The 27,459-nt window shown below is 40.0% G+C and overlaps 1 protein-coding gene across 2 annotated transcripts in view; it reads right to left on the bottom strand.

Moving 5' to 3' along the window:
• APBA1 (amyloid beta precursor protein binding family A member 1) overlaps positions 1–27,459 on the bottom strand; it is a 196,771-nt gene that overhangs the window by 27,285 nt on the left and 142,027 nt on the right. The window contains exons 3-7 of one of the 2 annotated variants that reach the window (XM_082243995.1): positions 18,844–18,942; positions 14,609–14,648; positions 7,240–7,385; positions 4,710–4,742; positions 1,755–1,841 (exon numbers count right to left, since the gene is read on the bottom strand). In XM_082243995.1, the coding sequence (XP_082100121.1) occupies positions 1,755–1,841; positions 4,710–4,742; positions 7,240–7,385; positions 14,609–14,648; positions 18,844–18,942 (405 nt within the window). The remainder of the gene's footprint in view (positions 1–1,754; positions 1,842–4,709; positions 4,743–7,239; positions 7,386–14,608; positions 14,649–18,843; positions 18,943–27,459) is intronic. The other variant, XM_082243996.1, reaches the window with a different exon arrangement.

Raw genomic sequence — 27,459 nt, 5'->3', positions numbered from 1 at the left:
AACTATGAGTGAAACTTTCTTTTCATTTTGGCTAGTGCAAGGGAGAGTTAAAATCCCTGTCAGATTTTTTTTTCGTCATATGTGTTTCATTGTGGAGATTTCCCTTCACTTCCTGTCCAATAGCCAAACAAAAAAAGGGAGGAAATCCCTGCAAAATAGGGGAGACTCTCTCGGGGACTCCCTAGGTCACAAGAACTAGTGTTCCCATTGGAAGATTTCCCCTCTATTACATTTCTGGGGACAACCCAAAATGTGGGATTGTCTTTTGCTTTCACTTTCAATGATAATGGTAAATAGGACAAATAAAGAAGATGAATCTGCTTAATGGGGGCCAGGGGAGGACTGGGCCAGGGGGCATGGGGGCAATTGCCCCCTGGGCCGCTCTGATGTCCTGTAAAAAGGCTTCACCGCTTCTGCCACAGACATGCTTAAAGGATTCATGGTGGAGAGAAGTAAAAAGTCCCCGCCACTGACCTACTGAGTGTGGGTTGAAGACAAGAACAGAGCGCAGGCCTCCCCCCCAGCATGGATGGTGTAAACTGTGTCTGAGCAGAGGCTGGTTCTATGCCCCACTGGAGATGCTCCTCTCCTGGCCAGCTCCAACCGAGCTGTCCCAGCTTCCCCAACTGCCCCTTGCTGGCCAGGTTGAGAAGCTGGATTCAGCTGGTGAGTAGAGAGCACCTGGAGCGGGGCTTCAGCCTGCAATGAGGGTCATGAGGACAGGAAGAGGGAGAGTGGGAGGGGGGCCGAGTCGCTGCACTATGGGCCTCTGGTCTGTACTTGCCTCCTGGGCCGAAAGTTGCCAGTCTGCCCCTGATGGGGGCAAAGACAGCAAAAAAAAAAAACTGACAGGTGCGAGCAGAATTCGTTCTGGAAACATGCTTGTGATCCAAAGCACTCTTATATAGAATTGAATTACCCCATAAGAAATAATGGAAACTCAGATGATACGTTCCACAACCATTTAATTCATAAGTCATTCAGTTTCTAGTCCATATAAAAAGATTATAGCAATGTTATAGGTTGTGTAACCATAAAATGTCCATCCACAAATGGCGCCTCCACAAGGGGATTAGAAGCAAAATCTAGCAGGAGCTACAGAGTATATAAGAGGAGAAGTGCCTCTAAGTGTAGCAATATGGTTACATTTAATGAAGGTACAACATTTAGCAACTCACGTGGTTAGTGATTAAAACAGGCACATCTAAGAATGCAGGCGACTGGGGTAAAGCTGTCCACATAGACCATCTTTGGCGCCTCTGGCTCTCACCGCTGTCAGTATGCAGTCGTGAACGGGAAGACTACCCTGCAGTAGAGTAATCCGTAAGTGAGGCTTGAAGCGCTCGTGGATCGCAGCGTGGAAGGGATGATGTCAATGGCGGTGTGGACAGATTTCCCCCGCATGCCTGCATACTTAGATGTGCCTGTTTATTTATCAACCATGTAAGTTGCTAAATGTTGTACCTTTATTAAATGTAACCATATTGCTACACTTAGAGGCACCTCTCTTCTTTTTTATACTCAGTTGTGACATGACCCTACTTGTTTATCAAGTCAAAATTTATAAAACAATTTTGCTGGTCTTGCAAAATGCCAAGTTACTCTCAATCCAAGGTTTTACTGTACATAAAAGAAGGACTCAGTCCCCTTGATCTACATTAAAATACCTGCTAGCAGTCTTTTCTTTAATAAAAAGTGTACAGTCACTTACTGACAAACTAGCCAAATAGATCCACAGAGTGATTCATACACACCTGGGTGTCAGCATTCAATACTTTTATTCTCTGCGTAGAAATAAATAAGTCCACTTCTGTCATTGGCTGAGCTTCCCCTTCTGCAGCCTAAAAATATAACAAAGGAGCATTAAGACTCTAAGAAATACAACTTTTATTTTTCTGTATGACAGGCAATTGTAACACCAATTCTGTTATGAGAAAAGAAACTAAAAATATGAATAACTCTAATTTAAGAAAGATGCAGATTTTAGTTCACACTATACATAGTCCTTATAATACATGAACAGATTTTTAATTTCCTCTTCATAACTTTTCACATTTATGGTACAAAATGTCAAGTGCTTGCAGCAATAGAAAAAATGGTTTGTGATCATACATTTCTAACCTGCTTTTGATTATAAGTGAGCAGCAAAAACACAAAGTTTGTATACAAGTACACATACTTCTTCCAAACTCTAAAGACACTTATGCTGGCCATACACTAGCCGAAATATCAGACAAACTCATTTTCGAAAAATAAAAACTCAGCCGTGAGAGCAGACGATTGTGCCATCATGTAATGACCGAATTTCGAAAGATAAATCGTTCAATGGACATACCGTAAATTAATTCAGTTTGTCACATATACCTAGTGCAAACAGGTTGGTCGAGAAACACTAAATTAACCTTTCAATTTATCGTTCGTTTTTTATTCAGTCAGCAGATTTTCAAAACTGTTCCTTCGATTTTTCGGCTCTGAAAAGTTGAAAACGATTTTCTATTTGTGCCCACTAACTGCACGAAAAACGGATGATCGGACCAAATGACAGATTTTCGAAGGATTTTTTGGCAGGTCAGCATTAAGAGTTCAACTGTTGAGAAGCCTACAATGTCTTCAAAACTGCTGGCGTTCTGGCCCTGCTCCTCCAAATTCTGCATAAATCAAAATACACCAGGGGCCTCCAAACTTTTCACTTCGAGGGCCACATTGTATATTTTACGCATATTCACAGGCCGCAAAAAATCAGTTAGCCATTTATCAAAATAAATCTGCAGCAGCGGAATCAAATAGAATTTGACAGACTGCGGAAAGCAGGGCTGGATGGTGCACCTGTATCCTCCACCCACACCTAAATGCCAGAGCCTAATGCATGGAGGCTTAACTTCTAGTATGCATAGGGCCTTACTGTACATCTCCCTGTACATCTGTCTCCCCATCAGAGTTTCTCTCACACATCGGTGTCCCCATCAGAACTTTCCCCTACATATTTGTGTCCCTATCAGAGCCCTCCACGCACATTTGTGTCCCTATCAGAGCCCCTTGACACATTTTTGCCCCCTTCAGAGCCCTCCACATTTGTGTCACCATCAGCAGCAGTATCTCCCACATTTGTGTCCTTTACACTAATTAGACAGTTTAGACTGGCTTCAGTGCAGATCTGCTGCACCTCCAAGCTCCTGCCCTGCTGTTACACAGGCACATTGTATACAAAATTATAGCTGTAAAAGGAAACTGATGCTAGCAGCGGGGAGGGACCCAGGAGATGCTACAGATCTGCACTGAAGTACTTCATTGGTTGCCAGGACACCGGCGGTCCTATCAACCAACAAGACAGTGAGGCGCCTGGTTGCGGGACCTCTGCTGCATGCTGATGGGAACAAGTATGCAGTGCAGGTTCTACAGCCTGACATAGCTTGAGCAGAGATCGACCCTGCAGGAAGTCTTAGCTGTGGGCCAGAAAAAAAACTTCCTTTCGGGCCGTATGTGCCCTGCGGGCCACACATTGGAGACCCAATAAAAAATGACAGCAGCTAGGAGGATGGGTCATTTAAAATCTTTCTTCAGGACACAGAAGGCAAGTGGAATTATTTCATATAATATTAGTATAGGGTGAATACATTTTTAAAGCAAAGCTTGCAGTACAATGCAAGACCTACATATAAAAAGCACCCAACGTTAGTAGTCCCAAAATATACCTATAGAGAAAAAGTTGGATTTAGGCTTCTATTACACAGACGTACAGATTTGTATGCCTGCGTGAATGGGGCCTAAGCCTAGGTTCACACGGAGGCTGGTTTGAAATTGTGCGAGTTCAGCCAAACTCGCACCATTTCAAACCAGCATTTCGGTCCGACAGGTTCCTGCCCAGATGTCTATTGAAATCACCCCCCCCGAAGTCGCCAAAACGACTTTAGGGAATCAGTGCGGCACCGCAAAGTTGGCGTCGTGCCATTGCTGCCAATTGGCTCCGATTTGACATGTCAAATCGCATGTCAAATCCAGCCAATGTGAACGTGGGCTCAATCTAACTTTTTTTCTCTACAAATACATTTTACATGATACATGATTTTTACATGATACATGATTTTTAAAATGGAAGGAGACCCTCTCAGTATATGTAGGATTTGCATTTTTACTGCAAGATCTTTTGTAAAGAGATAGGGTTAATACAGACAAAGAAAAAATATACAATAAAAGGTTTATTAAGCATGGTTTCAGCATTGTTCTGATGGACATATTTTCTTCTATACAAAAGCACAATAATACAAGCACAATCATCACACACAAACAGAACTAGTAAGTAAGTAAAATACAAAAGTAACATCAAATTAAATAGAAAATGATACATGTATTTCCAACATCTTTTTGTCAAGTTGTGCTTAAGTTTCATTTTTATGTTTGGTTGCAGCTATGGTATTTGCCAAGTACATTACATATATGACAAATTAACAAGCCTCTATGATTACCACCAATTTTTGATGGTCATCTTTCACCCAACTGTTGTATATATATTATCATAAGACTGATGAAATGAATAGATGGCCAGTGACAAAAAGAGGAGAAATGGCTATTTGGAAAGAAAAACTGCAAATTGTGAAAAATGAGAAAAACTATGGTAGTTACAAACAAAAACACGAAGAAAAAAAAAAAAAGAAAATGCAAAAACAAAATGTAAACGAGCATAACATCAAACTGATGAGATAGTACTGCACCTTCTTCCTGCTTTTGGCTAATTTCTGGGCCATCTGCTTAGCATGAAATAAACAGAGACAGGAATATGGTTAGCGAATAGATTACAGATGATAATTCTAAATGGGGATATAGTGGGCTTGGAGAAATCAAGGGTGCATATGACAGAGCAAATCGAAATGTTTTTGTCTTCCAATTCTGGTCAATGCTGTGCATCACAACTGCAGACTTTACAGCAGGTTACATCAAATTAGCAATTCGGAAACAAAGATTTTCTTTTTTTTACCGTCTCAAACAAAAACTGCCCTGGGTGAAACGTAAAAGTAACAACAATGGAGGTAACCGATATTTAAATATGGATACAGCATTGCACATAAGATGAAGATGTAGGGAATGTAACCCTTCATCCCTACGTTTTAGTGCATTCTAAGATTAGGGTAATATCCATGATTTTATGAAAAGTACAGTAATCCATAACAACCAATCAGATTTTAGCTTAATGTTATCAGAGCAGTGACGAATGAATTTTTATTGGTTACTATGCGTTACCGCAAGTTGTAGATAACCCTACACCTCTAAAATGTATTAATTGAAAATCAAAGGATTTCAAATGCTTCCAGTTGTAAATGTACATTGAATTTCATGGCTTAAGTTTTACTTGTATTTGTCCATGAGAAAGATGAGATGAGGCTGATGTGCTGGTAGTATATGCCTCTTTGTCCCTGCCACCCAAAAAGTGTTTCTTGTACTAATTACCTAATGCAAGATTTCCCAAACCAAGCATGCTAAATATTTAGCAGTAGCAGAGTATTGCCCCGTATTAGCCATTGATTGAAGCAGGGAGTTTTGAGTTTAAGTGATACTCCTTATTGGCGAACTTAAGTTATTAAAGATGCAAAGCTTTTGGGGTGCTTTAGATCCTTTTTTTTAGGCTTTATACAACTCCCTGGTAAATGTTTGGAAAGAAGAAGGTAATGGGCGCCATTCTAGCATGACACAAATCGATCTCAGTAATACAGACAATTAGGTATTACCAAAGACCACTATCCTCTCTAATCCCCTATTCCTATGCCACTTGGTTGGAGTTTACTTTAAATGAATCCCATCTATTGCTATAGCTTTTTTACTCTCCGTCCTCTGCACTGAGGCCTGAACACCAAACCAAACATGCACAGTGTTGCAATCACTGAAGAAAGCAACAGAGAGCTTCAATTTCAAGGTGATTAGGATGCCCATATACAGTATGTTAAAACAAAGCTGCAAATACAAAATATATTCATGTCCTTTACAATATACAGTATTCTGTTTACACCAGTCCAGTTAAGGAAGTAAAAAAACAAAAAACAAAAAAAAAACTGAGGCCTAAGGGTCCTTTCACACAGGCATTCCATCTGTCCATTTTTTATCTATTCATTGATAAATGAAAAACAGGCAAACGAATGATCATCTGTTTATATCCATTTGTCCATAGGAATGCATTGCTCTCTGTTTTTCATCCAATGATGCTTTAGCTTTGGAGCTTTGTCAGACAAAGGGCAGTTAAATGGTGTAGTGCTTCCTCCAATCATCATATTCAGATTCAGCGTGGGGCTTTTTAATATATTGGTCAATGTGGAAAACCCAGTAGTACTAAAAATGTATATAATATGTTTATAAATAGTTTACTGAAATTTAGATTTTTTGGACATTAGAATTGGTGACTACCTTAGCATTTATTCTCTAAAATACATAGCCAAATGAATTCAGGACTTTGCTTACCATAACGCTAAAGACAACAAAAGAGAAAGGAGAGCAGCGCCATCTAAGTGCAGTATAAAAGATGTGTTTAATAACAGACAAATGCAAACTCACAGGATGGGCATGATAAACCGGCATGTAAAGGGTTCATCCACTCCAGTGGGAGGATAAGCTGTGGGGATCCGGGGAATCTTAGCTGGTTCCGGCTGTGCTGGTGGCTCCCAGCACTTCCGGGTACACAGTGTCCCTCAGAGAAGAGCCGCTAACTTCACTTTCCGGTTAGAAGGTGGAGTGGGATGTGCGTGCGTTTGAAGCATGCACGCTTCTTCCTCAGGCAATGAGTGCGGCCATCAGGGGGGAGGAACACCGCAAACACAGCTGGGAGCACAGCTGGAACCAGGGAAGATTCCCCGGATCCTCGCAGCTCGCCCTCCCACTGGAGTGGATGAACCCTTTACATGCCAGTTTATCATGCCCATCCTGTGAATTTGCATTTGTCTGTTGTTATTAAACGCATCTTTTATACTGCGCTTAGATGGCGCTGCTCTCCTTTCTCTTTTGTTGTACATTTCCACAGAGTTCCTTCTAGCTCTTATCAGAGCCTGCAGCCTTCTACAGGCCAGTATTTCTCCATTGTCCAGCAATCAGCCCATGCTTGAACTTTATGGACATTTTAACCAGAACTTACTCCTGCATATGCCCTCCTATTCTCAGCCTATAGAGCGCTTATGTTTTTTTTGTTTGTGCTAAAGACAGAAATTTTTTTTTTTTTCCTTTTCCTAATGTGAAGTTTACATAGTGGATTCATATGCTCACCTTAATTCGACTAACAGCTTCTTGTGCTTGCATCATGCGCACATTTTTTGAGGGAGTTTTGTCAGAGAGTAGCTGTGTGGAGCCGAGGTAATTTGCAGCAAAAATAATTCCATCTATCAAGTCTTCAGGATCACAGGGTCCTGGCACTATAAGAAAAAACAAAATATCAGTTTAAAAACTCCTATGGGAAAATGAATAGGTAAGCATAGATGATCATTTTATCACAGAAAATTCTAACGTGATGAAGATCACAAATCTAACCAGAGCTTCAGAACAAGAAAAATTAGCCAAACCACCTATGGTACCAGCACAAATATTAGAAAATATTTGAAAAAAACAGTCATACCAGAAATAATTGCAACATTTACGAATATAGAAATGGAAGGTTCATTACCATACCTTCTGCAATTCTGGCATGATCATTTTTAGGTTTTATTTTTGAAACAATTTTCTGCGCAAATGTCTCAAGCATTCGCACAATCATCACGAATAAATCCCGTAATTTGCCGAATAGGTTTATTTCGTATGATTGTCAGCTCCATCTAGTGGTGATGTGGTGTTTTCCTGAAATACCTCAATAAGAAAAATCATCATGGAGCTAATGATTACAGGAAGGCAAATAGTGTGATTTATTTGTGATTGTTGTGAGAATGTTTGAGATATTTGCACAGCGAATGCTTAATAGACCCTTAGGTGTATGACAATCTTCTTTACCTGGAGAACAGGTACCTCTATAATATTACTTCATCATACAGTATATATTGCACAGAACTAGGAATCCTAAAACTCTGTTATAGGTTTCTAAAGTAGCCATTCCAAGGCAACCAGAAGGCCCATTTTTATTGCCAGCCCCTCCCCCAACAAAAATTGCTTTAAAATTTGTAATAATGCACTTACTGTCAAATTAATTTCTTGGCGTTTGAGGGGCACAATAATTTAGAGACTGTTGGATTAAAGTGAGGAGGATTTGGACCCTAGCAAACAAAAAAACGTAGCCAGCCCAAAATAATCCCTCCTACTCCCAGCATGCCTAAGTTTTGTGGAAAAGCAATACCAAGAACATGATCATCAACACAGGGGTGGAATCGCTGTCCCTCAATAAATGGAGTTTATGTCACATACAAAAAGCCCTTTTTCTTGTTCATTGAGAGATAAAAGTTCATTGAAAGACTGTTAGAGTGTCTAAAAGCAATCAAACAAAGAGGTGGGCAACAGCAAAAAACACTAAAATGCTGTTAAAAAAAAAAAATAGAACTGTGGATTGCCTGTAGCTCAATGAACCACCTGAAGGATCTTCCGTTCAAAGCTAGCATCAGATAAGGCCTAAAATACTACTGGGTTGACATTGAGGAGGGAGCCATGCCCAACGGACATAGGGAAGACTCAGAGGCCAAAATTTCAGGCTTTTAGTGTCAAGCCCTTCAAGGAGTGCACTGCAGGCAGCACTGGAGTAGTTAGTGGACTGTGAGCTGAAATGTGTTTAGCATCTGACATGTTGCAGTACAATTCAGGGGCAATCTGACTCAGTGCACAAGGCTATGCTTTGTATATTCATGAACCAGCTGCTGATAGCGGGAGAGGTTCAGGCAGATGTAGGTCACCAGGTCATAGGATAGGTGCCGCTTGCACTCAGGAGCAGTGGTGGAGCTTCCTGAACAATAATTGATTGGAAAGAAAGCACAGGAGCACGCAACACTTCACCCAGCAGATGACATCAGCGCTCAGTCCATCAGCATTAACCTCTTCCACAGTAAGCCAATGGAAAGCAGGGATTTCCAATGGCCTTAAAAATGAGGTAGCTCCTGATGCTCAGCCAGTATAGTCTACTCACACAATTAGTATTCAGAGACACATCAGGGGCTGTGCCATAGGTCTGGACCCAGAAAGTGCTTTGCAGCTAACACAGTATACCCAAGTTTGGATAGTGCCAAAATGAAAAGCCCAGTGTCTGAAGGTTGCATGAAAAGCAAGCCCCATAACTGACCAGTCCAGCAGGATCCAGGTACAGCCTTCGAAGCTAGTTGTGAGGAAAGGCAGATCCATATAGCTGCGTATGGAGACCAAAGGTAGAAGCTTGGAGAGGAATCTTGATTGTAGAAAAAAGCAATCTTGGTTGAAAGAAAACATTTCTAGCAAAAGGTTAGACTTTTCTCAGCAGAACAAAGAACATGTTGGTCATCCCAACGGGTGACTCATTGAGGTTAGATCTCAGTAGGGCTTTCCAGAATTCTTTCACTGTTAATTTATGTAGCAGTATGATCCAACAGTCTTTGAACTCCCCAGCCTCCAATGCTTCCCGGAGGTAGTGGTTACCATCATGCCTCCTGGCAGTGCTGGGAGCTCAAAACGTGCCGAAGTGATTTCCTACAGGATTTTAAGCGTCCAGCTATGCCGGGGAGCATAATGAATTCACTTATGTCTTCCAGAAATGTCAAAGGCTAGGGCCAAAGGTCTCTTTTATAAGAAGGGGGAACAAAGGTTTGTTTACGAATAGATTTTTTAAAACAGGAGGGTGGCATTGCCATGAAGGTCTACTTTAAGCGGAATTCCAGCCAAAACTTTGATGCTCGGTAAGTTATTAGCAGGCAGCTGAGGGTCCCGATTTTGATACTTGAGGGAAGTTTTTTTTTTTTTCACACAGTGACCATTTAAAAAACAGACCTATATTCAAAAGTTTGCCTGTCTATCAGGGATTCTTTAGCACAGTTGGTAATAGGACATAGCACAAGTAAAAATAAAAAACATGAAGTATATAGTTCCTAAATAGAAGCAGCAGAGGACGTCCTACAGTCACATGTGACGAGGCACTGCCTGTTCTTCTAGCCTCAAAGGAGCTTATTAGCCATACCCCACACGCTTCTGCCTTGATTATACGATTACATTGAAAATGTCTTCAGAGGATGAAAAAGCTGTTCCATAGAGACACCACAATTATTTTAGTTTAACTCAAAAAGTTACATTTAAAAATTTAAGTATATTTAGTAGAATAGCACTGAAATTAAGACAGATTCTAGTTTTGGAGTTCAACTTAGTGTTTTCATAAAGTAGGGAAGTATTTACCTTTACCTCCATTAGGTTTTTATTGCTTACTGTGTCCATTTCGACCTACTTTCTGTGTGGTCACTGCTACAAACTATTTAAATTACAAATTTAAAAGTACTTTTATTAGAAAGTTTTAAAAAGTCAAAGTATAGCTTAGGTGCTCGTGGATACTGATCAAATGGGTTTAATCCCGCAGAAATCCATAGGAATCAACATCCGTTGGCCCTTTGCTAACATTCAGGCATCGCGTTCTAATGTGGGCAGGCGGGTGGTGGTGGCCCTCGATATTGAAAAGGCCTTTTACTCAGTGGATTGGACCTACATGTGTGCTGTACTGGAGGGTATGGGGTTTGTGCCTTCCTTTTTAAAGTGGATAGATATGCTATATAAAACACACTAATGCTTCTATCAAGCTGGAAAACATGTTTTTTTCCCCCAGAGAAGCACTCAACAGGGCTGCCCCTTGTCAACCATGATTTTTGCATTGATGATGTAGTCCATGGCAGTTGCCCTCAGTAGTATTGCTCAGGTGAAGGGACTCAGATTCCATTATCTGGAAGAAAAAGTAGCACTAAATACTGAAAATATGCTCCTCTTTTTGCTAGATCCAAATCTGTCCTTACATGCCACCCTTACTATGCTGGATGATACTGCCAGTTTTTCGGGGCTGTGGATTAACTGAGTCTATTGGCAGTATTGGATACTTCCCATAGACCCAATAAGACAGTCAGATCGAGACCCCACCTTGCCCCTCCTGTGGGTGACTTGAATCAAATATCTAGGTGTACAAGTCACCAGTGATCTCGCAAACTTCATCCCGCTAATTTCTCCCCTGCTGTTGGCACTGGCAAAATCCAAATTTGAGCTATGAAGGTCATTGCCCTTGTCATTACTTCCAGTCTTTTTGTACATCCTCATAAAAGGTCCAGTCTGGATTTCATTACCACTATTTAAACAACTAGACGCATACATTTCCCCTTTTCTCTGGAACAAACAAACCACCCAGACACCCTCCCCAACTTCTTCCAGTACTTCCTGGCCGGTCAGCTTATCCATGCCCATAACTGGCTCTTGCTTTAGAAAGGTAATGTTTCTGTGGTGGCAGAGGCTGCAGTGCTAAGCTGCTATGAGGTATTGCAATCACTTTTATATAGGGTTGCTCAGGCCCCATATCCCCTAACTTGCACCATTCGGGTTATGAATCGAGAGTGGAACAGAGTTTGGGTGTTACACCTTACGGTCTTCCGTATCTGGTCTCCATATCTGCCATTGTGGAATAACCCATGTCTTCCACAATTCTTCAGGGACTCTGGGTCGGTCGTATGGGCATCCAGGGGAATTCAAGGATTGTAAATGATTACCTTGTAAAAGAACCCATTCAGTTTAAAATCGAAATGAAAAGCAAAACATTTTTCTATAGATTAAAAAAAAGCATTACAAATACTTCCCCCGCCCCCTTTCTTTAGGAGTAATCACATTCCCTCTGTTCTCAGCTGCATAAGAGCTGGGGGAAGTAGAAGCAGCAGCACACGGAGCTTCCCATTAAATGGCTGTACAGGGGGGGGGGGGGTGTCAGGACAAGTCTGATCATTGGAAGAGAGCAGGCTGAATTCCCAGCACAGCTGGAGAACTGACCACAGTGTGCTCTCCTGCTTAGTGTGGTCAGTTTTTAATAGGAAAGCAAGGAGACTAAGGAAGCAATACAAAGAAAACAGGATAGAATGAGAGATATAATTATCGATGGACGCCTCTCCTCGTTTTTAGTATTGAAAATCAGAAATTCCTTACTCAACTGATATTTCCTTTGCTACTTACAATTAGACCATGCCTACACCTCACAATTTGTTATGACATCCATAACGCTTCAAGAAACCGACCTGAAGTCAATGCTTTGAACTGGTTGTCTTCCTAAGACCCACTCAGTATTGTACCAAGTTATATGTCCGCCTCTGCTTCTAAGCATAAACAGATGCAGGGAAAGATGGACACTGCATGTTCACAGTGGACAGTGATGACTGAGAGGATGTCTGGGATTATGCCTTTCAATATCTAATTTCTGTGAAAGATTGATCAAAGTTTAAAATTGTTCATTGCTTCTATTTAGTGCTGGATAGGGTAAAGAAATTCATGCCCACTGGCAATTTGGGCTATTAGCAATGCTCTACCCCACAGGCAGACTTCCTTTAAATCATCTGGAGTTTTCCAGTTAGCGGTGTTTGAACACAAATATTACATTTTATCTCCCTGATAATGCTTATTCCAGTGCCTAGAGATTTGAGGGTCTGTCTTTTGGGTTTGGTAGAGTCCCTGCCCCCTCCCCCCGTAAAGTCCCTAGAGTACTTCTAAGCACCCTACTGTATTAGGCTAGAAAGACCATGGTCTTACATTGGAAGTCAGCTGCTCCCCCCACGTTGCATAAATGGAAATCTCTTTGTCAACTCTGCGTTCCTCTTATGTAATGCTTCCTACAATAGCTGAGGATGTCTGACCAAATTTGATAAAATCTGGTCCCAGTGGCTGAAGTACCCGGACACAATTGAGCTCTGAGTAAACAAACTTTTAATGGGACCCCCTAACTAATCCCGGTCCTCCTCTTAATAATCCCTGAGCCTCGAAGCCCCAACCTGGGCTCTCTCACGCGAGGAGGCGATTCCCCTACCTTGCCTTACTTCTCATCCTCTACCACTGTAAAATTTCAGATTAATGCGATTACTTGTTGTGATATCTGGTACCCTTAGGCCATTGGACTCCCATATGTATCATGGTCTCCTGTTTTTCTAACTTTACTGGCAGCTACATTACCTGCCCTTAGATTGTAAGAGTGGAGCTTACTCAGGTTTATTGTTTTTGTTTTTTGCCAGCTAGCTCTACCTACTTTGTTGTAAACTCAATACAATTTTCAAAATAAAAAAGAATTAATCAAAAAAAAAAAAAAAAAAATTAGCATTGTTTACACACAGAAGACATGAAATTTTGAGTTCAGCCTAAAAAAGGGGTTTTGCTTCATATGTACAAAAATGTGACAAGCAGTACTAACACACATATGGAATATGGGATCACAATTTCTTCTTCCAAGGAATGACTCGTATACATGTCATCTGTTTAAGACTTTAACCATGTGTTCCTGGGCTATATGCTTAGGAGGTAGATTTTGTCAGTAGTAAACAAGATAATTAAACATTAATCTCTCAGAAAGTGGGTAGGGGAAGGAATGGGAGGGGTGAAAAAAGTGGGAGAGAGCTTGACAGTTAGCCTGGGTCAACTTGTGAGTCAAAGTTCCAGTATGTTTACTGCTTTAAAAGTTACAATAAAAATTATTGGAAACAAAGTTCCAGTATGTATTTATGGGGAGGTGCCCTTGAAGGCCCAGGCGTCCCCACACCCACACCCACTTGAAAGTCACAAGAGCATTTTTCCTATTATTTTCTATAAGTTTAACTTCTCAAATGTGGGAATGTAAAAGGATGGATCTGTGATTTAAAGTCCTGTGCTGATGTGATAGTGACCTTATTTTCTAAGCTTGCTCTTGATAATTTATGGAAACACTGTTGTACATTTCCAATACAACATTTTCAATAGTCCAGTTTGAGCCAAATTGTTTTGCATGTTTTGGAAGGTGTTTAAAGTGGTAAAGGGTTACAAACTCTGCCAGGTTTTGATTGATGTCAAAGTCCTTAATGGGAAGATTTACACTCACTTTCATTTCTCCAGGTCAGGAAGTGAGCAGCGAAGTAGGATCCCAGGCAACAATTAAAGCATATTTACTGTGATGGGAAAAGGTTCGAACCCTGCCAGGATTTTATCCTTGGGTTGATTCCTCCCACATTTGAAGTTACGGCTATAAAAATAACTGATGGGAAATCTAAGACAGCAATAAAAACATGCATCTTTTCTAGTTAAAGAAAACGTGTTGTGAGATGTAGATTGCCATTGGTGCCCTCTCCTTCTGAGGATGGTTATTGCCTGTGGTCATGCTGGGTTTTTGGCCTTAATACCATTTTTTTTTTGGCCTGAATACTTTTTTGCTGGTTACTAACCAGCAAAAAAGTTCAAACCATAAAGAATATAAAATAAAGAATACTGTCATTTCAATGACTTATTCACTGCATAGTTAGTTTGGGTGTGTAATTATAACCTAAGCCAGAAAGAGCCAGGCAACTATCATTTTGAGAAAGAGGTCATCAGCCCAATTATTTCACTCTTTACAGGTAAACATCTCAGCACACAAAAGGCTAGTATCAGCCTGAGAACAATTTTATCCTTTCAATTAGCAAAACTTAACCAAGTGACCTTTTGAATTATCAAATGTAGAACTTCTCATTCTTACCTTCTACGTAGGTTGGGAAAGAAGCCAGGCTCTTCCTTGACTGTAATCAAGACAAATACAGTTGATTTAAAACCGAGTGAGAAAAAAAAAAACAGATGCAGGGAAAGAACTGCTTCATGCACAAATCACACACAAAATAGCAAAATGCAGTTTGACAGCCAATATGAAGACAAATTAGATTGTTTTCAAACAATTAGTTATTTTAGGGACTTTTTCAGGCTTCTTTTATTAGCATGTTTAGATAATTAAATAGTTCAGAGTTGAATTTGCAGACTCCTAGCATGGATGGTTTTGTAATGCTTGCAAACTGCATGCTACCTCTTGAAGGCACAGCTTAGGAGACTGTCATCCGGTCTGTGATTCCAGGGGCTGAAACTGAAATTATGGTAAAATATTCACATCTCCAATGCGCAATTTCATGCCCATGGTGCTAGGAGGAAAACAAACCAGCTGGCTAAATAGAAGGCATAAACACAGTAGAACATGAAGCCAGACAAACTAGCTTTCATATTTAATCATATTTGAGTACTTGTTACACCTGAAAATCTTAACTGTTTGTAAGTAGGGCAATGAGCTATGGGAAGAACATGGCAACAGAAACCAATCCCAGTTCTCTTTTCATACATTTAACAAAATAATATAAATGAAAGATAACTTCTGATTGGTCACTGAGGTACTGCTGCACTCCACCTTTTAAAGAAAACTTTACAATGATCACCAAAATAAAGCGTAATGTGCAATTTTTTAAAATGTTCAGTCATTTTCTAAAGTGGAAATACACCCAAATGTTTGCCTTATTGATAAACTAGTCCATGATGGTTATTGTACGTTAAAAAACTTAAGTTTAAGGTCCAGCCTTCGATTTGTTAGGACAAACCCTGTCAATACATAAACCTTACCATTTGTATAAAATGTTGCTTTTTTCCAACAGCAAAATATGTAAATGTCCTTTTTAAACCAAAAGCTTGTCAGTGGTTCATAAAACAGTCGATCACCATATAGAGCAGTGATGGGGAACCTTGGCACCCCAGATGTTTTGGAACTACATTTCCCATGATGCTCAACTATACAATGGAGTGCATGAGCATCATGGGAAATTGTAGTTCCAAAACATCTGGGGTTTCAAGGTTCGCCATCACTGATATAGAGGGAAAGGTGCTGTCATGGGCCATGCTTGTTTGAACATAAAAATGGTAGATTATGACTGCGGACATTAGATATTTTCAATCAATGTTCCCTCATAGAAACTTCAAGTCATGTAATAATAATAATAATAATAATAAGCAATGTGGAAACTGCTTTTTTTTCTGAGCAATCAACATACAAAATTGGCAGTTTAGAGTGTAAAAAAGATACTATGCAGTAACAGCATGACTTGAAAAAAAATATTAGAGTGGATTCAGGCAACATTTATGTGTTGCAATACAAAAAGAAAAAAAACATAAAAAAAAGAGAATAAACCAAATATTCAACTTCATTTTTCAATGTATGCTAAGGAATAACATTTTTTTTTGTTTTCCATCACTACACATAAAATTCGGTAGGAAAAAAAAAAATGTGGGTGAAATAGAGCATTTAAAAAGCCAAGTCAAGCCATTCATTCATACCTCGATGCCTGTAACCTTCTGATGCTCTAGTGTTCAGATGTGCTTACTTATAAGGAACATTAAAAAATGTTAATTATGCCTAAGCAATAACTTGAAAAATTTACCTTTTGCTGTGAATTTCTTGTGAAAAATAACTAGTTACTGCTACCATGAGCTCCTATGCCTAAAGACTTATAGCTGTAGTGTGAAAATATCTAGGGCACTGCAGAACTGAAGTACAAGGATCTCTCTGCTTCTAAGTCACAGAAACGCAACATAGAACGCATGGTAAGTCAGTAATCCAAAAAAGATCAGCGGTGGACAGCCTACAGACAATAACGGTGACCAGTACTTTGGCCTTTGCTTGCCTTTTTGGGCAAAGATTCAACAGTACAGGTTCCCTTTTAAGCTAAAGCATCAATTATCAGTGGACTTAGCCTGTGACATGGTGACTTTCCATTGTAAACATTATGAACCTACAGTGTGAGAACATCAAACAGATAAACTGTATACAGCGCATTAAAAAAGTATTCATACCCCTTGAAATTTTACACATTTTATCATGTTACAACCAAAAACGTAAATGTATTTTCTTGAGATTTTATGTGATAGAGTGGCACATAATTGTGAAGAGGAAAGAAAATGATAAATGGTTTTCAAATTTTTTTACAAATAAATATCTGAAAAGTGTGGCGTGCCTTTGTATTCCTCCCCTCTGAGTCAATACTTTGTAGAACCATCTTTCGCTGCAATTACAGCTGCAAGTCTTTTTGGGTATGTCTCTACCAGCTTTGCACATCTAGGAGAGTGAAATTTTTGCCATTCTGCTTTGAAAAAAAGCTCAAGCTCTGTCAGAATGGACGGAGAGCATCTGTGAACCGCAATTTTCAAGTCTTGCCACAAATTCTTAATTAGATTTAGGTCTGGACTTTGACTGGGCCATTCTAACTGAATGTGCTTTGATGTAAACCATTCCACTGTAGCTCTGGCTGTATGTTTAGGGTCATTGTCCAGCTGGAAGGTGAACCTCCACCCCAGTCTCAAGTGTTTTGCAGAGTCAACAGGTTTTCTTCTAAGATTGACCTGTATTTTCCATCTATCTTCCCATCAACTCTGACCAGTCTCCCTGTCCCCGCTGAAGAAAGGCATCCCCACAACATGATGCTGCCACCACTATGTTTCACGGTGGTGTGCAGTGTTTTCTGCCACACATAGTGCTTTGCTTTTAGTTCCATTTTGGTCTCATCTGACCAGAGCACCTTCCTCATGTTTGCGGTGTCCCCCACATGTCTTCTCGCAAAATGCAAACGGGACTTCTTATGGCTTTCTTTCAACAATGGCTTTCTTTTTGCCACTCATCCATAAAGGCCAGATTTCTGGAGTGCACAACTAATAGTTGTCCTGTGAAAAGTTTATCGCACCTGAGCTGTGGATCTCTGCATCTCCTCCAGAGTTACCATGGGCCTCCTGGCTGCTTCTCTGATTAATGCTCTCCTTGCCCGGCTGGTCAGTTTAGGTGGACGAGGAAGAACATGTCTTGGTAGGTTTGCAGTTGTGCCATACTCTTTCCACTTTTGGATGATGGATTGGACAGTGCTCTGCGAGGTGTTCAATGCTTGGGATATTTTTTTATAACCTAACCCTGCTTTAAATTTTTCCACAACTTTATCCCTGACCTATCTTGTGTGTTCCTTGGCCTGTGATGCTGTTAGTTCCCTAAGGTTCTATAACAAATCTAGGGCCTGCACAGAACAGCTGTATTTATACTGAGATTAAATTACATACAGGTGGACCCTATTTACTAATTAGGGGACTTCTGAAGGCAACTGATCTCACTAGATTTTAGTTATGGGTATCAGAGTAAAGGGGGTTGAATACAAATGCACGCCACACTTTTCAGATATTGATTTGTAAAAAAAATGTGAAAACCATTTATCATTTTCCTTCCACTTCACAATTCTGTGCCACTTTGTGTTGGTCTATCACATAAAATCCCAATAAAATACATTTACGTTTTTGGTTTTAACATAACAAAAAGGGGGAAAATTTCAAGGGGTACAAATACTTTTTCAAGGCACTGTATCTAATTGCCATGGATTATAATTCCTTATAGTAATATATAACTTACAAAATACTATTACTTGATATAGAAAAAAGGTGCACAAGGAACATTAAAAGACAGTGTGACAATATAAAAAAATATTTAGTTAAAAGTAGAAGTATGGCCAAAGCTCTTTTGACCATACTTCCCCTGTGGATCACAGGAGTGCACTTAGTTCTGCAATCCTGTGACCCAGATTCAGCCTACAGCCAGCTAAAGTTTGCTGTCGGCTGACTTCTCTCAGCCTGCCCAGGCTCTGCAGAGATCCCTACAGTAACAATAATGTCATCATTCACCCACATGCCTGCCTGGCTAGCAGCTAGCTCAGTCTCTCAGCGTGCCGCTGGAAGACTGAGCCAGCAGCTCCCTTCCTCTTCACAGTCCAGCACTTCAGTGAGAACTGGAGGGGCAGAGCACAGAGCCGGTGACTGACAGTAATTATTCTCTGCTCAGTGAGGAACGAGAACCGAGCAATCTGTGGTCTTTATTCACTCAGGTCTTGGTGTATTTAGGATGAAATTATGAATCATATGGACTAAAAGACTTACCTCTTTATTTGAGAAAGATTCTGCTGAATCACCGGCATTCTGTCGATGTTGCCGGTTTAGAGATTCTGCTCCCTGCGTAGAAGAGTCAGGCGATGGGGACTAAACACAGCAGAGAAAGCAAAAATATTACTAAAATAAAATGATATATAATAGTACTTTTTTTTTTTTTAATAAGAAAGTACATTTTAAGATGGGCTTAGCTGACCTAGTGAAACAATTACCCAGTTGAAATACATATGCATTAACTGCTTTACCAAAAAAATGTATACATGGGTCCAGCCAAACCTGTGATCTAGGCACCCCTGCCAAACAGTTAGGTCCTCACATCCACTACAGCAGAAACAGCTTGGACAAGAACACACTCCCCAATCTTCTGACTGGGCAGTGAAGGAGAAGCAGAGTACTGTTGAATCATGGCTGCGTAACCTCTTCCTAGTAGTATATTCTTCTCCGTACATGTGAACTGCAGCAAAGTCCAATTATCTTTATTCTTTTCCAGCATGCAAAAGCCTAATGTTAATAAAAATTCAGGTACTTTCATTTATTTATAAGTGTAATGAATCTTTAATAACTAATCAATGTTCTTTTGTGTTTTAGATATTTTAGAGCTTGAAAGCAAACCTGTCAATGCTAAAACAAAAAGCACTGAACAGGTTGCAGCAATACATCGTGGACACCATTATATGAATCTCCACTTCCTCCAAGTGCCTCGAATACACACCGAAGTAATATCCCAGTTTTGACACCTAGATGTGTTGATAGATGGCCTTACTCCCTTCTATACATTCCTATTGGCTGCACATCATTGTGACTCTGAGCCCATAGGAATGTGTTTTTGGGGTGGGCCAACTTTCAGCACTACAAGGAAGTATCAATACCATTGTGCAACAGAGACCCAGGATTTGGGGCACCCTGGGGTGCTGCAGGATCATTTAAAGAATAAAGCAGCATCAAAAACTTCTACTTCAAAAAGCAACTAATTGATATGGGAATTTGTTATCTGGTATTTATTCTTATACATGCTGCATTACACTCAAGTAATTTTGCAAGGCAGAAAAAAATGTTTAAAGTATAACTATAGGCAAAACTTTTTTTTCCATTTTGGAGTAAGGGAGGGTCATAACCCTTCAATTTATTTTTGCCATCTGTTTCCCATTGGGGAAATTTCCTATCACTTCCTGTCCCAGAGCCAAAACAGGGAGTGAGAGGAAATCCCTGCATTAAGGGGATTCCTTAGAGACCCCTAGGTTACCGGTACTAGTGTCCCCATTGGAAGCTTTCCCCTTTTCTGGGGATAAGCCAACATTTGGGATTTTCTTTTACTTTCACTTTCAATGATAATGTTAAACAGGAAAAATAGAGAGGGCGAAACTCCCTAACGGGGGCACACACAGAAATAAAAACAATGTTCTAATCCCTCTATTCAAAATAAAAAATAAAAACAAGTTATGTCTTTATTTGTACTTTAATTTCAAGTGCTCCTTAGGGCTCTTTCACACGGGCGTTCCTTTTTTTTTGCCCGATCAGGTCCTTTTTTTTTTTTTGTAACGGACACGGATGACACTTGTGTCATCCGGTCCGTATGTCCGTTTTTCATCCCATCCGTTTGCGGATGAAAAACTGACATAATGCATGTCTATGTAAATACAGATGTCTGCGGATGACACCACTGACATCCGTTTTTGCTTCAGTTCCGTTTTTTGAAAGGAAGAAAAAATAGGGTTCTCCTCCGTTCAAAAAAACTGAACTGAACTGACAAAAAACGGATGTCAGAGCATGATCATCCGATGACATCCGTATTTACATAGAGATACATTATGTCCGTTTTTCATCCGCAAACGGATGGGATGAAAAACGGACATACGGAACGCCCGTGTGAAAGAGCCCTTAAAGAGATTCTTAAATTTGAATTTATTTTGAATGACTACTCGTCATTCTTAAGGTTGCTGTATGTTGGATGGATCCCAGATTTTATTTTGCAATATTGGTCTCCTACTGAGATTCATCAAATGTAGTACTACTGCAAGTCTGGGAAACATCCCACAGGCTATATAAAAAAAAAAAAGGATTTTTCTTTTAAACCTTATGAAAGCTAAACTCCCATCAGTTTGTGAGTTGTAATGTGATCTGTGCAAGAAGGATAGCAAGTATTATTTGCATTTTCCATCTATAGCTTTTACTGCTACATTACATGCCTTAAAACCACTGTATAGACACCAAAAGCTAAATCCCAATTGGCTGTCTGCCAGCAGCCTGAACATCTACATAAAGATTGATTAAAGAATGGGACTGGGGTTAAAACAAAATGGCAATCAATGGTTTGCTGTCTCTTCGATAACAAAGAGCTTGATATTGTGCATTAACACTACTGCCAGTAACGCTACTGCCTTTGTATACTGGCCATTTATTATCATATTACTAAAATTCCAAAGCTGGAATGTAGATATACAAAAATGTTAACATGAAATTTGTCATAATGATTTGAAGGAGTTGAAAATTGTACTATAACAAAAACAAAACATACGATATTTAAAGCAGAACTCCTGGCAAATTTGTTTAGTTACCATGCAGTGGGGCTGTGCCTGCACTGCATGGGTTAATTGCTTGTTTTTTGTCTAGGGGTTCTTAGAACTGAGATATACCAACCTAAATCACCATCCCAGCAAAAAAAAAAAAACGGTCCCTTCGGCTCCTGCCTCCCTGTGGTTTTGTGTGGTGGTTTGTTCCTGATGTCATCACGCCCATAGACCAGCTCTGGACATGAAGACATTAAGAACAGTCCACCGCTGGACGTGGGGCAGCACCGTTTTCCAGGTGACCAAAGGATTGGGCGAGTATAGGCTACAAACCCCTAGACAAAAAGAAGCAGTTAACCCATGCAATAAGGGCACAGCCCCACTCAATGGGAAAAAAAATATCTTGCCCGAGTTGGGCATTAAATTTTATATGCAGTAAATTGACCCTCATGATAATCTAGCAGCTGGAATATAGTGAAATGTATAATCACAAGCTTTATTTAAAACTGAGAGGATAAGATAACAACCAAATATACAAAAGGTTTTCATTTTACTGCACATCATGGGGAGACTCTCTGTAGGGAGAAGTATTATTCATATTATTCATAAAACGGAGAACAGATGTAGGTTTTATTATTCTATTTTAGGATATTCATAGGTTGTTTAACCACTTCGCATCTGGGTATTTTTTATTTTTTCACACATGTTAAAATTAGCATTTTTTGTGCAAGAAAGTTACCCCAAAAATATATTCTGAAAGTCCCTGTAGTATAAAAACAGTGGCAGTTGCAATTTTTTTTTGCACAACTTATTGTAGCTATTTATCAAACACATTTTCAGGAAAAAATAAAAAAATACTAAAACAAACTTTAGTGCACACATAATATAATACCCAATTGTTTGATAACCTATAAAAAGATGGGGTTGCGTTGAATAGATATATTCAAAAAACATGTCAAGACCTAAAATTGCATGCACCTGTGGAATGGCAAAAACGCAATATCTAACATTTTTCACTGACGCTCTAAAAGCCTTTAGGCTGGGTTCACACTATTTATGGTGCGGCTCGCAGAAGGGGGGCCCGGGTCATCGTTCACCATTTTAGGGGCGAATCAGGTCCAAATTTTTGCCTGAATTCAGACCTGAAATGAAGCCAAAGACACACAGGACCCTTCTGCAGTGCGCTCCGCAGCCAATGGAGCTGTGTGAACCGGCTCCATTGAGAATCCGTCACACAAATTGGATGCGGGGAAACCCACATCCAATTGGCATAAGTGTGAACCCAACCTTATAGGTTATCAGATGTTCACAGTGATATAAACAGATAATTTAAAGTGGTATTAAACCCCAAAACAAAAAAATTATATATTGCAGCCTACAAATTCTTAATTGCGGTGGCTGCATTCAATTTCTGTTATTAGCTTTTTCTCCTTATTTTCACGTGGCGATTCAACCAGGAAGTTATTGTTCACATTCCTTTAAAAGACTGAACTTAGTTCAGCAAAAGTGGAAATTGGAGTGCCGAGCCAAACCTTTAACACTGACAGGGGTGCTTACAATGGTCAGCTTTTATTGATTTATACATAGTTACATAGTGGGTGAGGTTGAATAAAGACAATAGTCCATCCAGTTCAACCTGTGTAGGTGTGTGTGGCTGTAAACATCTCACATACCCCTGAATGTTCTGATCCTTGAGATGTACGTCTAATAGTCTTTTGAAAGCCACCATACTACCCGCAGAAACCACCTCTTGTGGTAGAGAATTCCACAATCTTGTAGCCCTAACCGTAAAGAACCCCCCACGTTGCCTGAGGTTAAAACGCTTCTCCTCTAATCGCATTGTATGCCCCTGAGTCCTCATGCAATCCCTTCGACTGAACAGCTTTTTTTCTAAGCTGAGATCCCCATTGAGATATTTAAAAATTGCTATCATGTCCCCCCTCAAAACCTTTATCCCAAAAGAAAATAAAGCTGCTGTCCAAAAGGCCTCTCTGTAGATCCTCCATCCAGAGTGAAGAAACTCAAAGATAGGAAGTAGGTTACTAGCTGGATCATCAGATAAAATAAATGAAAAAAAAAAAAAAAAGTAATGCAGCCACCACATTCAGAGATTGGTAATCTGCAATATACTGTATTACAGCCGCCTTTATATGTACAGTATTTCAACTGTATTTAGCGTTTTGCCTGGAGCTCAGCTTTAATATACACTTGCTTGTCATTCTATATTCGTAAGTTTTCATACTCCGCATTGTATATTCTTAATATACTTACTGACTGCGAAGATAAAATCAATAACAAATTATATTATATAATGAGAAGTAACCAAAAATCCCTAATCTGAAAGGACATCCTGTCTGCATAACAGGTAAATGGCTGGCAATTACAGTATCTCAAAAAAGTGAGTACAACCCTCACCTTTTTTGTAAATATTTTATTATATCTTTTCATGTGACAACACTGAAGAAATTACACTTTGCTACAATGTAAAGTAGTGAGTGTACAGCTTGTATAACAGTGTATAACAGTGTAAATTTGCTGTCCCCTCAAACTAACTCAAAACACAGCCATTAATGTCTAAACTGCAGGCAACAAAAGTGAGTACACAGTGAACATGTCCAAATAGGGCCCAATTAGCCATTTTTACTCCCCAATGTTATGTGACTCGTTAGTGTTACAAGGTCTCAGGTGTGAATGGGGAGCAGGTGTGTTAAATTTGGGGTTACCGCTCTCACTCTCTCATACTGGTCACTGGAAGTTCAACATGGCACCTCATGGCAAAGAACTCTCTGAGGATCTCAAAAAAATTATTATTGCTGTACATAAAGATGGCCTAAGCTATAAGAAGATTGCCAAGACCGTAAGATTGAGCTGAAGCACGGTGGCCAGGACCATACAGTAGTTTAACAGGACACTCAGAATAGGCCTTCCCATGGTAGCCCAAACAAGTTGATTGAACGTGTTCAGCGTCCTATCCATAGGTTGTCTTTGGGAAATCGACGTATGAGTGCTGCCAGCATTACTGCGGAGGTTGAAGGGGTAGGGGGTGGGGGGGGGGGTGTCAGACCACAAGCCGCAAACTGCATCAAATTGGTCTGCTTGGCTTTCGTCCCAGAAGGAAGCCTCTTCTAAAGATGATGCACAAGAAAGCCTGCAAACAGTCTGCTTGTCTTCAGTAAACAAAGGACATAGATTACTGGAACCATGTCCTGTGGTCGGATAAGACCATGATAAACGTATTTGGTTCAGATGGTGTCAAGATTGTGTGGCGGCAACCAGGTGAGGAGTACAAAGACAAGTGTGTCTTGCTTACAGTGAATCTTGGTGGTGGGAGTCTCATGGTCTGGGGCTGCATGAGTGCTGCCGGCACTGGAGAGCTACAGTTCACTGAGGGAATCATGAATGCCAACATGTACTGCGACATACTGAAGCAGAGTATGATCCCCTCCCTTCAGAGACTGAGCCGCAGGGCAGTATTCCAACATAACGACCCCAAACACACCTCCAAGACGACCACTGCCTTGCTAAAGAAGCTGAGGGTAAAGGTGATGGACTGGCCAAGCAGGTCTCCAGACCTAAACCCTATTGAGCATCTGAGGGCATCCTCAATCGGAAGGTCAAGGAGCGCAAGGTCTCTAACATCCACCAGCTCCGTGATGTCATCATGGAGGAGTGGAGGAGGACACCGGTGGCAACCTGTGAAGCTCTGGTGAACTCCATGCCCAAGAGGGTTAAGGCAGTGCTGGAAAATAATGGTGGCCACAAAAAATATTGACACTTTGGGTCAAATTTGGACATTTTCACTTAGGGGTGTACTCACTTTTGCTGCCAGCGGTTTAGACATTAATGGCGGTGTGTGAGTTAATTTGAGGGGACAGCAAATTTACACTGTTATATAAGCTGTACACTCACTACTTTACATTGTAGCAAAGTGTCATTTCTTCAGTGTCGTCACATGAAAAGATATAATAAAATATTTACAAAAATGTGAAGGGTGTGAGACTATATGCTTAAAATATGTAAAATGTTAAAAAAAAATCATGTTTAAAGCAGGCTAACCTGTTTTACAGTACATCTTTATTTCTTAAGACAAAACTTTACTTTTCCCTTAATTAAAAGTTCTGTCTCTAGATGTTTCCATCGATCACAGTAGCAACTCATTTATAATGATCAAGTCTGTAAAAGCTTTTCTGTCCCAGGCTTGGCACTGGGGTGAAATGGTTACATGGATGACATTGGCATATTCTGCTAGAAAACTCTGCAATGCAGGGACAGATACTGCAGGTCACGCTGAATGAAATTTGTTGCTAACTTTAGAAATAAAATGAGCATATACTAGAATTGTCAAAAGACCCTTTTTGTATATAAAAAGCTTCTATCATAAATTTCAGCAGATAATATATTTTCAGAGGTCTTTAAACGCTCCCTTCATGTAAAAAAAATAAAGAAAAAAATTATATTAAAAAAAAAAAATGTTATAATATATTAAAACAATAATATTAATAATACACTAATGAATGTGGAACACAAAAAAATATTCTAAATTAAAAAAAAAAAAGGAAAAAAATATTATAAAAAACAATAATTCAGTAAAACAGTGATAATATTAATTATACACTAGTGAATGTGGAACAGAAATCAAAAAGTGGAGATTTGCAATGCTATAGGGAACATTTAGGGATGTTCATTGTGCAAAAGCAGTATTAAAGAGTCAACCTTTTGGCCTAAATTCCTCCTAAAACAAAAAAAAAAAAAACAGCACTTCCTGATATGCGAGTATGCCTAATCATTCTTGTGCATACAGCCTCATAGGGATAGATCTTCAGTGTGAGATCTGGGGCACTGCTGCCTCTGAATGCTCGTCTCACAAAATATGGCAGGAGATGTCACTATGGTTTCTCCCATAATTCTCCTTGATGGAGGCTTTGCCATAAGGCAGTAAAGCTCTGACTCTACCAAAACAGCCGCCTCCACTTTGAGATACTGTCCAGAACATAAAATGTCAAATCAGTAATGAAGGAAAAACAGCTGCAGGGAGACCAATTTTTGGTGACTACTCCTTTTCCCTCTGCATGATTATTTTCTATAACACAGGGAGGTGCTTTGCAGAGCTAGCGGAAAACCATGCTAACCGTAGAACAGAGGGAGCTATTATGTAGTCCTAACAAAGTGTTATGCAGTCCTAATACACTCCCTATTCTAAGATGACCACACTGCTCATTCCACTTGTCATCCCGGGGTAATAGTTTTAATGGCAGGATTAATAGGTTAAAATAAGGGGAAAAAATTGTGAAAAAATAAAAAAACAATGCAACCGCCATATCTACAGACCAGTAATTTGCAATACTATCTTTTTTTTTTTGTTCTTGGGTTTTGATATATTTTAGTAGAGTTGGGTACCTGTGTAAAAGTGTTTAGGTGTATTGGATACCTGGTTCCTTGGAATTGTGCAGTCTTTCTTTTCGTAATTTATAATTATGATATCATACAACCCCAATTCCAAAAGAATTGGGAGGCTGTGTATAATCTACATAAAAACAAAATGCAATGACTTGCAGATCTCATAAACCCGCATTTTATTCACAAAAAAAAAATAGAAAACATACTGTATACTGTATTGATTGCAGAAACAGGTCGCAAAAAAGCTGGGACAGGGCCACGTTTACCATGGTGTAGCATCCCCGCTTTTTTTTCTACCACTCTATCTGGGAAACCAGTTGTTGTGGTTTTTGGAAATTAATGTTGTCCCATTTTTGCCCCATAAAGGATTCTAACTGCTCAACAGTCTTGGGTCTTCTTGGTCATATTTTTCGCTTCAAGATGCACAAAAATATTTGCAATTGGTGAAAGGTCTGGACTGCAGGCAGGCCACTTAACTACTTACTGCAAATCAACGTAGGTCTACGTCGGCTGCAATAAGTGGCTGTACCGGGGTGATGCCTGCAGCTAGAGGCATCATCCCAGTACCATTTTTTAGAGCTGGCAGTCGGCTTTCAGGCGGTAACGACTGATGCAGCTCGGGAGCCGCTTGATCGTTACCCCAGCGATGCCCCCCCTCCCGCGGCTCTGCCTGGGTCTCTTGTCCCAACGGGAGACCCGAGCA

This window comes from Pelophylax lessonae (assembly GCF_965119305.1).
Source record: "Pelophylax lessonae genome assembly, chromosome: 1".
NCBI classification, from domain to species: domain Eukaryota; kingdom Metazoa; phylum Chordata; class Amphibia; order Anura; family Ranidae; genus Pelophylax; species Pelophylax lessonae.
Note: the sequence above shows the minus strand (reverse complement) of the source record. Positions and strands in the feature narration are given on the sequence as shown.